The following is a 16,820-nucleotide window of genomic DNA, read 5'->3' as shown; positions in this document are numbered from 1 at the left end:
AGGGACCGTTGAATCGTGGAAGTCAACGAATGGCTACGCAGGTGGTGTCGGAGAGAAGGCTTTGGATTCTTTGACCATGGGATGGGAATCTGGGAGGCAGTGACTATGAGTTGGTTGAGTTCAGAATCCTGACACAGGGAAGAAAGGTAAGCAGCAGGATCCGGACCCTGGACTTCAGGAAAGCAGACTTCGACTCCCTCAGGGAACGGATGGGTAGGATCCCCTGGGGGTCTAACATGAAGGGGAAAGGAGTCCAGGAGAGCTGGCTGTATTTCAAGGAATCCCTGTTGAGCTTACAGGGACAAACCATCCCGATGTGTCGAAAGAATAGTAAATATGGCAGGTGACCAGCTCGGCTTAACGGTGAAATCCTAGCGGGTCTTAACATCTCTCGCTAGCTGCAGCTCCAGGTGTGATTTGGCCCTCCTGATTTCATTGCTACATGCCCGAGCAATATTTTTATACTCTTCCCTGGTCATATGTCCAACCTTCCACTTCTTGTAAGCTTCTTTTTTATGTTTAAGAGTAACAAGAAGGGTTTCTTGAGGTATGTTGGCAACAAGAAGAAAGCCAAGGAAAGCGTGGGCCCCTTAATGAATGAGGGAGGCAACCTAGTGACAGAGGATGTGGAAAAAGCTAATGTACTCCATGCTTTTTTTGCCTGTGTCTTCACGAACAAGATCCGCTCCCAGACTGCTGTGCTGGGCATCACAACATGGGGAATAGATGGCCAGCCCTCTGTGGAGAAAGAGGTGGTTAGGGACTATTTAGAAAAGCTGGACGTGCACAAGTCCATGGGGCCGGACGAGTTGCATCCGAGAGTGCTAAAGAAACTGGCGGCTGTGATTGTAGAGCCATTGGCCATTATCTTTGAAAACTCGTGGCGACCGGGGGAAGTCCCAGATGACTGGAAAAAGGCTAATGTAGTGCCAATCTTTAAAAAAGGGAAGAAGGAGGATCCTGGGAACTACAGGCCTGTCAGCCTCACTTCAGTCCCCGGAAAAATCATGGAGCAGGTCCTCAAAGAATCAATCCTGAAGCACTTACATGAGAGGAAAGTGATCAGGAACAGTCAGCATGGATTCACCAAGGGAAGATCATGACTGACTAATCTAATCACCTTCTATGATGAGATTACTGGTTCTGTGGATGAAGGGAAAGCAGTGGATGTATTGTTTCTTGACTTTAGCAAAGCTTTTAACACGGTCTCCCACAGTATTCTTGTCAGCAAGTTAAAGAAGTACGGGCTGGATGAATGCACTATAAGGTGGGTAGAAAGTTGGCTAGATTGTCGGGCTCAACGGGTACTGATCAATGGCTCCATGTCTAGTTGGCAGCCGGTGTCAAGTGGAGTGCCCCAGGGGTCGGTTTTGTTCAATATCTTCATAAATGATCTGGAGGATGGTGTGGATTGCACTCTCAGCAAATTTGCGGATGATACTAAACTGGGAGGAGTGGTAGATATGCTGGAGGGTAGGGATAGGATACAGAGGGACCTAGACAAATTGGAGGATTGGGCCAAAAGAAATCTGATAAGGTTCAATAAGGATAAGTGCAGGGTCCTGCACTTAGGACGGAAGAACCCAATGCACAGCTGCAGACTAGGGACCGAATGGCTAGGCAGCAGCTCTGCGGAAAAGGACCTAGGGGTGACAGTGGACGAGAAGCTGGATATGAGTCAACAGTGTGCCCTTGTTGCCAAGAAGGCCAATGGCATTTTGGGATGTATAAGTAGGGGCATAGCGAGCAGATCCAGGGACGTGATTGTTTCCCTCTATTCGACATTGGTGAGGCCTCATCTGGAGTACTGTGTCCAGTTTTGGGCCCCACACTACAAGAAGGATCTGGATAAATTGGAAAGATTCCAGCGAAGGGCAACAAAAATGATTAGGGGTCTGGAACACATGACTTATGAGGAGAGGCTGAGGGAACTGGGATTGTTTAGTCTGCAGAAGAGAAGAATGAGGGGGGATTTGATAGCTGCTTTCAACTACCTGAGAGGTGGTTCCAGAGAGGATGGTTCTACACTATTCTCAGTGGTAGAAGAGGACAGGACAAGGAGTAATGGTCTCAAGTTGCAGTGGGGGAGGTTTAGGTTGGATATTAGGAAAAACTTTTTCACTAGGAGGGTGGCGAATCACTGGAATGCGTTGCCTAGGGAGGTGGTGGAATCTCCTTCCTTAGAAGTTTTTAAGGTCAGGCTTGACAAAGCCCTGGCTGGGATGATTTAATTGAGGATTGGTCCTGCTTTTGAGCAGGGGGTTGGACTAGATGACCTCCTGAGGTCCCTTCCAACCCTGATATTCTATGATTCTATGAATTGAAAAATACTATTTCTTTTGCTTTTTACAGCACAAATAGTTGTAATCAAAAATAAATCAAGTGAGCAGTATACACTTCATATTCTGTGTGAAAATTACCACTCCATGCATCTGAAGAAGTGGGGCTTTTACCCACGAAAGCTTATGCTCAAATAAATCTGTTAGTCTTTAAGGAGCCACCGGACTCCTTGTTGTTTTTGTGGATACAGACTAACACAGCTACCCCCTGATACTTGACACCAAGTACTGATCTGGTCTCTGAGATTGTGTGTAGCTAGGGCCTAACTTCCACTGGTACCTTCTAGCTTGTCTCCTGGACAATCAGAGAATCCAGTATCGAGAGGCAGAGTAGGTCCCGTGCTTCTGCATAGGGTCTCTGGCACCAGTGATATCAAGAGATTTTCCTGGTGCTGTTCTTGATGCACCAAAGGAGCCGACACTGCAGTATCGATACCACAGGCACTGGTGCCGGAGCAGATGACCCCTTGATGAAAATAGGTCACTGCTGGGGAATCTCTCTTTCCAGAGGACACTCTACCTTGTCCACCAGATTGCTTACTGTTGTTTACTGTTTTGGGTCTGATCTTTTGTGCTTCTTTCTCATCACCGGAGAAGGGGATTGGTGATGAGTTTCAGAAGCAATGGCTGGAGGCCTGCTCCTCACCAATATTGAAATACTTGGTGCCAGCCCTGAGCGAGAAGGGTCAGAAGATGGACAAAAGGCAGCGTGCATGAGGATGTGACGCAGTTTCACCTCTCTGTCCTTGTTTGTCGAGGGTTTAAAGTTCTTGCAAATCTGGCAGTGGTCTAGAATGTGACCCTCACCAATGCATTTAAGGAAGGTGGAATACAAGTCACTCATCAGCACAGATTTCTTGCAAGCCAGCACAAGGCATAAAACCCAGAGACAGAAGCATACTCTGGCCCTGTGAATAAGAGGAAACCCCGGCTCCAAGAAAAACAACCAAGAAGAGCTACACTAATCTTAACACTAGCAAAGGCCACTAACTTACCTATTTACAGAAAGGAAGATAATTTCCCTGTAAAAAGAAACTTGCAGAAGCAAGGCAATCTACTCTATCGATTGTGGGTGGTAAGAAGGAACTGAGCGTGGTCTCAGGCTGCGCTGCCTTTTATACCATCATGTAGCAATCACCAGAAGAAGAACTTTAACATACAGAATTAATTTTCATAAAATAGCTGTTGGCTCAAAAAAATACCTCAAATAAAAAGAAGATAATGAAACTGACTATATAGAATTGAGGTTTTAGCCTTTATCAACTAATTATAATAGCAGCAAATACAATTACTGGAAGTACTTTCCATTCAGTATTGTTGATTAACTTTAGGCACCAAAGTTTGAAAATGTTGACCTCTGACTATATTCCATATACTATGCTTGGGATGAAAGTCACTATAAATACAAAACTTTAATTTATCACCAATAAGAAACAGGTAAAAATCAACTTAGGAGAGAATGACCCAAACTTACTGTTTTCATTGGTATCCAGTAGCATGCAGAACACAGTCTAGAACAGCAAACAACACTAAAACCTTCACAATTTCAGTGAAGAGACACGGAAGAAGGTGCCCATTATAAAAGGAAATGTTTTATTTTCAAGCTATAGCAAAGTGAAAATATAAGAACTATAGACATTCACATGGACTGTTTTACCACAAAGTGAGAGGTAGGTTACAGCTGATATCTTATAAAATATCCAGCAGTTCCACACATCTCTCCATACATCTTATTAATTACATTCAGCAGCTTTTGTCTGCGTGCTGCTGTGGATATCTTGGGTTGCAAGGATGACTGGAAGCCTTACCTTGTTGCAGGAAGGGTACTGATGTGTGTAAAGAAGACAGATGGCTCCACTTCCACATGAAGGCCCAGAGATAGGTTCCTGTAATAGCCATCAGCATGTCCTGGTCCCCCAGAGTATTTGAAATTCAAAATGGCCTCCAGTGTCTGGAAAAATAATGGTAAATAAGTCATTAACTATGGCTCATTTCTGTGCATCATAACTGCTCAATCAAATTAGGTCATGGAAAATGTGCAGTAGTGATGAAATTTCTAAATAGAAAATTTAAAATCAAATAAAAATTGATTTATAACGTGTCACAAAAATTCTGGTAGCTTTTGAAACGAAGTTGTCATTCATACATTACACACAAAAATCTCTTTCTTTCTTAAAGTCCATTTTACAGTAGCATCTTACTGATTAACAGATATTACAATGGTGGGTGTATCTATGGTAGTCGTTTCCAATCACCAATATATTGCTTTTATTGGTGCTAATTCAGAATTTCATGAGTGCTACTCTAGACTCCACACTTTTTCCTTAATGAGCTGCCTCTGCTGGTTCCCATCACACCATTTCCATTTCACTGTGTGCCCTCCTACTCACAATGGAGCGTTGGTGGATCCAAATCCAAGTTGCACTGGCTGTTGCAACAGAAGTCAGAGTGGAAAACCAGCTGTTGCCCAAAAAGTTTTAGAAGCACTGGCATGTGGTATAACTTCAACCACCAACGCAAAAAAGAAAAAGAAAGCAATATCACACCAACTAGATGCCATCACTTTTCAGAGGGTTCCACTTCAAGCTCCACAAAGCATTTTACAAAATCTGCAAATATTTGGTGCTACTGCTTACTCAGAAACCACTTGAGAACAATCAGAGACCAGAAGTAACTCGAAATTTCCTAGTTATGAAGGAACTTCATGTTGTGAAGTGCTCTAACACTGTTCTATTTCAGGTCATATTGAGGGAATGGACTAAAAATGTTTTTTTAATGTTAATAAAAAAATTCCCTGAGGATTTATGTTAGTTAGCAATTCACTGTTCTGCAATAAGTGTGTATCTAAGTACCATATTATCCCATTCACAATTCATCCAGAACAGTGCAGATTAACTTTGCTTCCTAATATAGCCCTAAAGCAGCACTTACAATATCAACAGAAGTAGCCACTGGGCACTCTGTGCAGTTACTTCTACTGCTTTTACAATAATTTCTCACTGGACGTTAATGAAGCTAAGCTTATGTCACTTCCGGAGTTGATCAATAGAAAATACAAAAATAAAAAAAAATGCAGACCCACTGAAAAAAAAAATTTCATTCTGCTTTTCCAGATGGCTTAATTAACAAACAACAGAGCTGGAATCATCAAGTCCAAAGAGCTGACACTGCTTAAGACTAAGTCGTAACTTGAGACAGAACCTCAACATTTAATTAGGAATTCTACAATGAAAAGCATGGATCTCTATGCTTTATTTTATTGCTATAATATTAATGACAGGTTTCAGAGTGGAAGACGTGTTAGTCTGTATCAGCAAAAAGAACAGGAGTACTTGTGGCACCTTAGAGACTAACAAATTTATTTGAGCACAAGCTTTAGTGGGCTAAAGCCCACTTCATTAGATGCATGTAGTGGAAAATAGAGTAGGAAGATACACACACACACAGAACATGAAAAAAATGTGGGTTACCAAACCAGCTCTAAAGAGACTAATCGATTAAGGTGGGCTATTATCAGCAGGAGAAAAAAAACTTTTGTAGCGATAATCAGGATGGCACATTTCAAACAGTTGACAAGGTGTGAGTAACAGTAGGGGGAAAATTAGCATGGGGAAATAGTTTTTAGTTTGTGTAATGACTCATCCACTCCCAGTCTTTATTCAAGCCTAAGTTAATCATGTCCAGTTTGCAAATTAATTCCAGTTCTGCAGTTTCTCATTGAAGTCTGTTTTTGAAGATTTTTTGTTGAAGAATTACCACTTTCACATCTGTAATTGAGTGTCCAGGGACGTTGAAGTGTTCTCTGACTGGTTTTTGAACGTTACAGTTCTTGATGTCTGATTTGTGTCCATTTATTCTTTTGCATAGAGACTGTTCGGTTTGGCCAATGTACATGGCAGAGGAGCATTGCTGGCACATGATGGCATATATCATATTGGTAGATGTGTAGGTGAATAAGCTTCTGATAGTGTGGTTGATGTGATTAGGTCCTATGATGGTGTCCCTTGAACAGATATGTGGACAGAGTTGGAAACAGGCTTTGTTGCAAGGATAGGTTCCCGGGTTAGTGTTTTTGGTGTGTGGTTGCCGGTGAGTATTTGCTTCAGGTTGGGGAACTGTCTGTAAGCAAGGACTGGCCTGTCTTCCAAGATCTGTGAGAGTGAGGGATCGTCCTTCAGGATAGGTTGTAGATCCTTGATAATGCGCTGGAGAGGTTTTAGTTGGGAGCTGAAGGTGACAGCTAATGGTGTTCTTTACTTTCTTTGTTGGGCCTGTCCTGTAGTAGGTGACTTCTGGGAACTCTTCTGGCTCTGTCATTCTATTTCTTCACTTCCGCAGGTGGGTACTGTAGTTGTAAGGACGCTTGATAGAGATCTTGTAGGTGTTTGTCTCTGTCTGAAGGGTTGGAGCAAATGTGGTTGTATCTTAGAGCTTGGCTGTAGATAATGGATCGTGTGGTGTGGTCAGGGTGAAAGCTGGAGGCATGTAGGTAGGCATAGCAGTCAGTAAGTTTCCAGGATAGGGTGGTGTTTATGTAACCATCGCTTATTAGCATTCTAGTGTCCAAGAAGTGGATCTCTTGTGTGGACTGGACCAGGCTGAGGTTGATGGTGGGATGGAAATTGTTGAAATCATGGGTGAATTCCTCAAGGGCTTCTTTTCTATGTATCCAGATGATGAAGATGTCATCAGTGTAGCACAATTAGAATAGGGGCATTAGGGGACGAGAGCTGAGGAAGCGTTGTTCTAAGTCAGCCATAAAAATGTTGGCATACTGTGGGGCCATGCGGGTACCCATAGCAGTGCCGCTGATTTCAAGGTATACTTTGTCCCCAAATGTGAAATAGTTGTGAGTGAGGACAAAGTCACAAAGTTCAGCTACCAGGTTTGCCGTAACATTATTGGGGATAATGTTCCTGACAGCTTGTAGTCTATCTTTGTGTGGAATGTTGGCGTAGAGGGCTTCTACATCCATAGTGGCCAGAATGGTGTTTTCTGGAAGATCACCGATGGATTGTAGTTTCCTTAGGAAGTCAGTGGTGTCTTGAAGATAGCTAGGAGTGCTGGTCACGCAGGCCTGAGGAGAGAGTCTACAGAGCCAGTCAATCCTGCTGTCAGGGTGTCAATGCCTGAAATGATGGGGCGTCCAGGATTTCCAGGTTTATGGATCTTGGGTAGCTGATAGAATACCCCTGGTCGGGGTTCTAGGGGTGTGTCTGTACAGATTTGTTCTTGTGCTTTTTCAGGGAGTTTCTTGTGCTTTTTCAGGGAGTTTCTTGAGCAAAAGATGTTTCTTTTGGTAACTCTCAGTGGTATCAGAGGGTAATGGCCTGTAGAATGTGGTGTTAGAGGTCTGCCTAGCAGTCTCTCGTTCATATTCCGACCTATTCATGACAACGACAGCACCTTCTTTGTCAGCCTTTTTGATTATGATGTCAGAGATGTTCCTGAGGCTGTGGATGGCATTGTGTTCTGCACAGCTGAGGTTATGGGGCAAGTGATGTTGCTTTTCCACAATTTCCACAATATCACTTGCCCCATAACCTCAGCTGTGCAGAACACAATGCCATCCATAGCCTCAGGAACAACTCTGACATCATAATCAAATTACTCTCAAATTAGAAAATTCCAGCATGAACATTGCCCATGCACCCCTAACTCAGCCCCTTGTGCAAATGCATGATGATACAGACTTTAATTACATGCAGAAGTAACTGTGAAACGTTTGGTGTAACTTGCTCAGTTTCACATAAGAACTCTAGTTCAGAGGCAAAGATAGAATCCAAGTCTCCAGGTGAGTGACAGTCAACTTCCTTAGCCATAAGACCAGCCTTTCTCTTCCCGCAGTCGACTACCTAATTCACTACAAAACTTCCAACTTCTGCAACAAATGAGGTAACAGACTCCTTCCCTATACATCCCTATCGATCCATTCTGTGCATGGAATAAACAAGGCATCCTGTGTAAAAAATAATACGCAATCACGTAACTGAACCCTTTTCTTCACTGTATATTTAATTGCTACTGTTATCTGTGAAGCTCTATGTTTCACCACTTAGTGCCATGTTGACCAACTTACTGGAAATAATTGAACTAAACTGTATTAAAACAAAACATGGTTTTTTTTTTATCTTGCAACTTTTAAATTACTTCTTTTTTAATTGTGTAATGGAAAACTGAGTAGGGACTCAGATTTATAATTTCCTACTTTTTGAAAAAGGTAAATATTCAGAAAGCCATAGATTTGTAAGTATATAAAAATATACAATACAACGAGCTTTAATTTTATATCTTATTTTCATGTAACCCTTTTTGAGAAAAGTAACAATTACCCTTTGAAAAGAAACAGTGTAACTTACACAGCACAAACCCCAAGGAGCACAGCAGGAGCTCCTTAAAACTCATTACATTTCTTCCTGTGACCCTTCATTATAACTTTATGATAGTCTGAGGTAAACCAGTTTTCAAAGGCAGCCGTTGCCATGACTACCAGGTAAGCAATCAGTGCTCTCCCAAGTATGCAAACAAAATGGAGGGCATGAGAGACGAGTGGATGATTATTTTTGATGTCACAATGTTACTGCTCAGGGAAGAGCAGGAGCCTTTAAATGTACAGTGCTGTGTGAAAAGAAGTCAGGCTTTTCCAGTGTTCCAGTTTTCCCAAATTTCCTTTAAACCCAACAACATAGAAACACTCAAACTCATATGAATTTATTCCGCATGCACATTAATTAGTGGCTGAAATTTGGTACAAGTTCCCTATAGTATGTTTCAGATTTAAAATGTGAGACACGGACCCTGTAAAACAGAAAATTCCGATGCAAAGTTAAGTATGGTCTTACTACTGCAAGAGCATAATAAGCACTGTCAGCTATTTACAACAGTTAGCCCTGCGGAAACAACAACTAAATGACACTGAGATGCAGATTCTGTTAATCTTGAGCATCAAAAGAATCACTTCCCAAGTGTCTATAAATTAAATCATTCCAAGCCTACAGTAAGCAATGAGGTTGCACAGGTGTCACTTGAGACGATAATTTTGCCTGCAGAATCTTTACTACTTATGATGATACACAAGTGGGAAAGAAATGAACTTGAGTTGTAGAGCCCATTATTAAAGATTTATTCCTCATGTAGGTACTTAAATACTGTAATCAAGTCACCCCCTAACCTTCTCTTTGTTAAGCTAAATAGACTGAGCCCCTTGGGTCTTATCACTCTAAGGCATGTTTTCCAATGCTTTAATAATTCTTCTGGCTCTTCCATGAACCATCTCTAATTTATCAAAATCCTTCTTGAATTGTCAACACCAGAACTGGACAGAGTAATCCAACAGCATCACAGTAGTGACAAATACAGAAGTAAAATAACCTCTTTACTCCTTCTTGAGACACCCTGTTTATTCATCCGATTAGCCTTTTGGCCACAGAGTTACATGGGTGAGCACATGTTCAGCTGATTCTCCACAATGACCCCGAAGTCTTTAACAGAGTCACTGCTTCCAATGATACAGTCCACCATCCTGTAAGTTTGGCCTATATTCTTTATTCTTACACGGATACATTTACATTTAGCCATATTAAAACACATATTATTTACTTGCACACAGTTTACCAAGCAATCCAGATCTCTCTATCATTGACCTGACCTATCCTCTTCCTTATTTATCACTCCCCCAATTTGTCGGTCATCTGTAAACTTTATCAGATGTTTTCTTCCTAGTCATTAATAAAAATGTTAAATAGCATATGGCCAAGAACCGATCCCTGCAGAACTCCACTGGAAACACACCCACTGTTCAATGATGGTTCCTCATTTATAATTACATTTGGAGACCCATCAGTTAGTCAGCCTTTAATCCATTTAATGCATGCTATGTTAATTTTATTAGAGAGACAGGAGGATGAGGTAATATTTTTTATTGGACCAACTTCTGTTGGTGAGAGAGAACACCAATGGAAGCTGATCAATAAAAGATATTACCTCACCAATCTTGTGTCTCTAATATACTGGGACAGATATGACTACAACACCACATTAATTTTATATCATTCAATATTTTTAATCAAAATGTTGTGTAATATGTAATACTAAGTCAAACACCTAACAGAAGTCTAATTATATTACATCAACATTATCATTCAAACTGGTAATCTCATCAAAAAAGATATCAGTAGTTTGACAGACTTTCCATAAACCCACGCTGACTGGCATTAATTATATTACCTTCCTTTAATTCCATATTACTCAAGACCCATATGAGCCACTCCATTATCTTGCATGGGACTGATCTTGCTATACCAGTTTAATAGTGTAGGGGCTTCTTTTTTCAATGGGACATGTACACCAGCTACCACCAGATTATGTGTAAATCAATTTAGAATCTTTTAATTTAGTTTTCTGTGAATTCACAGAAAGGAGCGATCAAGAAGAAATACCTTATAACATATGTATAGCTTCTATTTGGTTTTTCTTGCAGATCAAAAAAGCTACTTACCCAGATTCTGCACCTTAGGTCACAATTTTAATTATTTTATTTAATTATTTGAAATGTATTGATTAAAATAAATTCAGATACCTGAAGCTCTTCAAATTAACAACAGTAAGAGGTATTTGTATAGTTTTTTTAATCCATGAAGAACTTTGCAAACATTAACTAAGCTTCATAATACCCATCTGAGTCGTGAGATAAGTTATAGTATCCCCCGTGTACAGATGGTGAAGTTACTCAGGATTTACATTGATGCACCTGACATCAGAATTTGAAATAGGGCACATATGCAATTTTCTCACGTCACAGAGGAAGTTAGTGTCAGAACCAGGTTTTGAACTTAGTCCTGTGAGCTTTATAAAATGCAACATGCACACTCAGATTTAAGTGAGAAATTACCTGGGAGTGGGAACTATTCTGTACTTTTTCACCAAAGGGAAAGAGGAGAGAAATGCTTTAGGATGACATTTAAAAATCTCATACATTTGTATCACTGTCCTGTGGCAACCATGTTAAAAATACAAGTGCCTCACATGTACTACAGGGAAGATTAGGTAACACAAGAAGTTAACTCACCTGGTGCAGTGACAATGGTTCTTCAAGATGTGTTTTTCTATGGGTGCTCCACTGTGGGTGTGTCTGCGTCTCTGTACTGCTAATCGGAGAACTTTGGGAGCAGTCCGTCCAGCCCCCACATGTACTTCCCCTCACCTGCCACGAGGCTAGCCAGCGCATGCAGGTAATCACTCCTTAGTTCCTTCTCTACTGCAGTCAACTATTAGAACTCCGAAGTGGGGAAGGGAGGGAAGAGGGGGGTCGTGGGGCACCCATAGGAATACACATCTTGAAGAACCATCGTTACTGCACAAGGTAACTTCTTTTTTTTCTTGGAGTAGTGTCCCTATGGGTGCTCCATTGTAGGTGACTCCCAAGAAGTGCCCACCACTGGAGTCTGGGAATTTGATAGTACTGTGACACTGAATTTGGCATTTGCAGCCAAATCCCCCAGGATGGCATAGTGTTCTGAAAAGGTGTGTACAGATGCCCAGGTAGATGCTCTAAAGATTTCTAAGATACAGATACTCTTGAAGAAGGTGACAGATGAGGAGACTGGCCTCGTAGAATGCGTGTGTACTTAAGATGGGGGTGTTATGTTATGCGATTGGTAACTGAGATTAATACAGCCTGAGACACACAGAGAGTCTCTGAGCTGAACTCGCTGCACCTTTTGACCAATCCGCAATGGGGAGAAAGAGACTCAGGGATTTTCTGAAGGCTCTTTTCCTGTCCAAATAGAAAGCCAAGGCTCTCATCATGTTGAGTGTATGGAGGATGACTTCCCTATTATCCTGATGAGATTTGAGATAAAAGGCTGGAAGCTGAATAAGCTGATTTATGTAGAATGCGGAAGTCACCTTGCAAGTGAACTTTGGATGTGGTCTAAGTGTGACTTTGTCAGGAAAGAACATAGTGAAAGGGGGATGCACCATCAAAGCTGCTATTTCCCCAATCCTTTTTGCAGAGGTGATGGCAATGAGGAACGCTATCTTCATGGAAAGGTGAGTTAATGAACAAGTGGCCCTGGGTTCAAATGGTGGCCTAGTCAGACCTTTTAATACTACGTTGAGATCCCATTGAAGAGTGGGAGGTCTGGGTTGTATGAAGAGTTTTCACTATGCCTTTGAGAAAGCTCTTTGTAGTTGGATGAGAGAAGATTGAATATCCTTCTACCTGCTGATGGAAGGTTCCAATTGCTGCTAGATGAACCTTCAGCAAACTGGTAGAGAGTCACGACTTTTTGAGAGTCAATAGGTAGTCTAGAATGACACGTGAGGTGGATGTATTAGGGATTCCACCAAATCTGGAATCTCTTCCATGTCTCTAGATAGGTATGGCAAGTAGCTCCTTTCCTACTGTGCAACAACACCTCCTAGACCTCCTCAGAGTAAGATGTCTCTTTGTGCTGGAACTATGAAGGAGCCAGGCTCTGAGCTGCAGAATCCATCGGTTGGGATTGAGAGCGTGTCTCTCGTTCTGTGATAGAAAGTAAGGAGTGATTGGAATAGTCATTGGTGGTCATAGTGCAAGCTGTGATAGGTAAGGTACCATGTTTGTCTGGGCCAGGTGGGAGCAATCAGTAAGACGTTTGCTCTTTCAACTTCCAGCAGGACCTTTGGTAATAGAGGCAATAGGGGAAAGGCTTAAAGAAGGCCCTTGTCCCATGGAAGGAGGAAAGCCTCTCCCATGGAGTGTCATCCGATCCCTGCTCTGGAGCAGTACTAAGGACTTTTCTTGTTCTAGTAATTAGCAAATAGGTCTATTATTGGTGTCCCCCCATTGTCGGAATATGTTGTGGAGTATTACCAAATCTATCTCCCATGTGCTCGCGTGGGAATTTGCAGCTGAGACTGTTCGCCATCATGTTGTGTATTACTTATAAGAAGGCCGCTGATATTAAAGGTATTCTTGGAGATACAACAGTTCCATAGTTTTAGTGCTTCTACATACAGGGAATGAGACCTGGCGCCTCCCTGATGGTTTATGTAATAAATCCAGGCAATATTGTCTATCCATGACCCTTATGTGTGTATCTTTCTGACTGCTCTGAGTTTGGGCAGGTTGGCTCTGCTGAAGACTATTTGCCTCGTATTATGCCACCATTGAGATGTGTACCCCATCCTACGAGGGATGCATCGGTGGTCAGAAGCAGAGACGAGGAAAACTGAACAAACCAAATTCCCGTACAGATATTTATTGAATCCTTCCACCAGTCCCAGGATTGCTTGACCCTGGTGCACATTGATAGTAGTTTGCTTATATTGTCTCTGTTCGACCTCTAAACCAAACCACACCATGCTTGGAGGCATCTCATCCGTAGTCTGGCTTGAGCAACCACCGATGTGCCCATGGCCATATTCCCTAGGAGCTGGAGATAATGTCTGGCTGAAATTTGGGGCTGGATTGTACTGTCTCTATCAACAAGAAGAGACTGAGAAATTTGTGATGTAGGAGGAGCCCCTTTGCCTGAATGGAGTCAGCTTCTATGAATTCTAGCCTCTGTACCAGTGTTAATGTCAATTTTTGTTTGTTGATCTATAGGCCCAGATTCTGAAACAGGTCCAGTGTAGTTTGAGTGACTCACTGGGCCTCTGCGAAGGCCCACGCTCTAAGAAGGCAGTCGTCCAGATAAGGATAAATCATAATGCCTTGAGACTGTAAGTGGGCCACCACTACTGTGAGGACCTTGGAGAATACTCTGGGAGCCAATGAGAGGCCAAAATGGAGTACTCTCTATTGGTCTTGACCTTGCATGAACCCGAGATAACGTCTGTGGCTCAGTATGATCACGATGTGAAAATATGCATCTTGGAGGTCGAGGGCCGAGAATCAGTCTCCTTTGTCCAACTCTGGATTGATCGTTGATAATGTGATCATCTTGAACTTCTGAGCTTTGATAAACTTGTTTAGTGCTCCAGTATGGATCTCCAACCCCCTTTTTTCTTTGGTTACAGGAAGTAACAAGAGTAGAAGCCTTTGGTGATGAGATGTGTGGGCACTGGCTCTATGGATCCTACGCTGAAATTGTGGTTTATCTCCTGACGTAGCAGACTCTTATGAGAAGGATCCCTGAAGAGGGACAGGGAAGAGTGTTTGGGAGGGAAGAGGGAGGAGAAACGGATGGAGTAGTCATCTCAGATGATCTTGAGCACTCATTTGTCGGAGGTTATCCATTCCCAGGTGCTGAAGAACAGGGAGAGATCATTTCTGAAGAGATGGGTGGGGTTTTCCAGCGTGAAATAAGGAGAGTGTTCTACAGGCACCTCAACCAACCAGTCAAAACTGTCTTTCAGGTAGAGGGGTGAGTGGAAGTTTGCTGAGATCCTGATGTCTTATCTGTGGAACCTGGGCTTCTTCCTCTGGGGTTTATATGAGCTCTCTGCATATTGAGATGGATATTGTGAGCGAGGCTTGAATGGTGGCTGAGGGCTGTGAATTTTTTGGTACCGAAATGTATAGATCCTGTGGGACAGAAGAATAGCCCTTGAATCTTTTAAATGTGTGGAGTGATGTGTCAGTCTTTTCAGCAAATAATTTCGTCCACTCAAAGGGAAGGTTCTCTACCATCGTTTAGACCTCCTTGGGGAAGCCAGAGAGATAAAGCCACGAGGCCTGTCACATCACAATGGCAGTCAAAATAAAACATGCCAACATGTCAGCTGCATCAAGTGCAGACTGGAGACACATTTTTGCCATCATTGGCTCTTGTTAACCAAGGCTTTACATTGTTCCTTGTGAGAATCGGGAAGCTGTTCAATAAAAGAACTAAGCTTCACATAGTTCTAATAGTCATATCTGTCACCACTCTGAATTGGAAGGTGGTCAAGAAACAGGCCTTCTTGCCAAACAGGTCCAGGCACTTCCAGTCCCGGTCATAAGGCGTGGACTTAAAGTGGTGTTGGTGGCCTTCATAGTAAACTGCATCCACAATGATTGATTTGGCAGGTGGGTATCAGAACAGGAATTCCATATCCTTTGCTGGCACATAATATTTCTCGTCTCCCATTACAAGTTGGTGGAACAGACGCAAGTGTATGCCATATCACCTTGGTGGGGTCCAGCAGAGCCTCATTAATAGGGAGGGCCACTCTGGAGGAGGTGGAGGAATGTAGAATGTCCACCAGCTTGTAGTGCGACTCACAAACCTCTTGTTACGGTATTTGGAGTGGCTCTGCCATCCTCTGTGCCAAGTCCTGGAATAGTTTAAAGTAATCCACCATGGTGAAAATGATGAGAAGTGGACTGGAGGAGTGACTTCCTCCTCACCTTCGGCCTCTGGTTCTTCCCTTGCCTGCTTGGGAAGTTGAGAAGCCCTTGAGGCAGCAGCCGAAGGAGGGTACTTCCTTGGCTGCTGGTAGGCCACACCAGAGGTGACGGAGACCTATTGCCTTTGGGCCTGCCAGGGTCCCTGTACTGCTACTGTGATGGAAAGGTGGTTGGTTCCACGATTGCCTGAACTGAGGAGGCTGTTAATCAGAGGGGTCGCATGCCCGTGTCCATACTGAAACTGGGCTCCACATGGCAGGTGCAATGAGAGTTGGGAAGAGATGTCCTCTTGCTCAGTTTCTGAAAAGAGCAGTATGTGGTACAAAGGCTCTGGGGGAACTCGGTACCAGGGTCCCGGTACTGAACAGAGGAAAGTCCGGTGCATCAGTCATCGAAAGATCCGTTGCACACCAGAAATCTGGCACTGCGGAGGGCGTTGATACCGGTGGAGACTATTGATGATACTGACCAAACCAGTGATAGTTTCCAGCTCAACTGGGGCTCACTATGGGGACTTTTCTTAGAGGCCTTACATGAGTGGCTCGCAGGCATTTCTCTGAGCGCACCTCACTTTGAAGTGGAGAATTGCAGTGAGAGCTCCCGCCAGGACTTCAGTGGCTGAAGGGCTGATTCCATGACTAGGAGTTTGAGGCTCAGTTCTCTGTCCTTCCTGGATCTGGGCTTCAGTTGTTGATACAAGCCACACTTCTATGAAATGTGTTTCTCTGCCAAGCAGCGAATGCATTGGAAGTGTCCATCAGTAACTGGGATACATTCCTTGCAACTGAGGCACTTTTTGAAGCCACAGGGGGTCGACGGAAGACAAAATCCATTTCTTTTCTTCTTTTCCTATATTTTTTAGGCAATAGACAAAATAAAATGTAAACAAAGTAAAGAAAGGAAAAAGACTTCAAGAGAAGCTAAAATTAGCAATTCTAAGAGTTAACCATCTATGAGTTACAGCTCTAACTCCGTCTCAAGCCAAAGTGGTTGAGAAGGAACTGAGGAGGGTTGCCTGCGCACCCTGGCTACCCTCATGACAGACAGGGAGCAGCGCATTAGCAGGCTGAACAGACTGCTACCAAAGTTCTCCAATCAGCAGCACAGGGATGCAGACACACCTATGGTGAAGCACCCATAGGGACCCTATTCAAAGAAGAATATAA

General features: G+C 42.9%; 1 protein-coding gene across 3 annotated transcripts in view; it reads right to left on the bottom strand.

Annotated features, from left to right (window-relative positions):
• Positions 1–16,820, bottom strand: part of TRAPPC9 (trafficking protein particle complex subunit 9) — an 816,338-nt gene that overhangs the window by 508,646 nt on the left and 290,872 nt on the right. For all 3 annotated transcript variants that reach the window (XM_077809757.1, XM_077809756.1, XM_077809758.1), the window contains exon 18: positions 4,148–4,290. In XM_077809757.1, the coding sequence (XP_077665883.1) occupies positions 4,148–4,290 (143 nt within the window). The remainder of the gene's footprint in view (positions 1–4,147; positions 4,291–16,820) is intronic.

Source organism: Eretmochelys imbricata, chromosome 2, assembly GCF_965152235.1.
Source record: "Eretmochelys imbricata isolate rEreImb1 chromosome 2, rEreImb1.hap1, whole genome shotgun sequence".
NCBI lineage: Eukaryota > Metazoa > Chordata > Testudines > Cheloniidae > Eretmochelys > Eretmochelys imbricata.
Note: the sequence above shows the minus strand (reverse complement) of the source record. Positions and strands in the feature narration are given on the sequence as shown.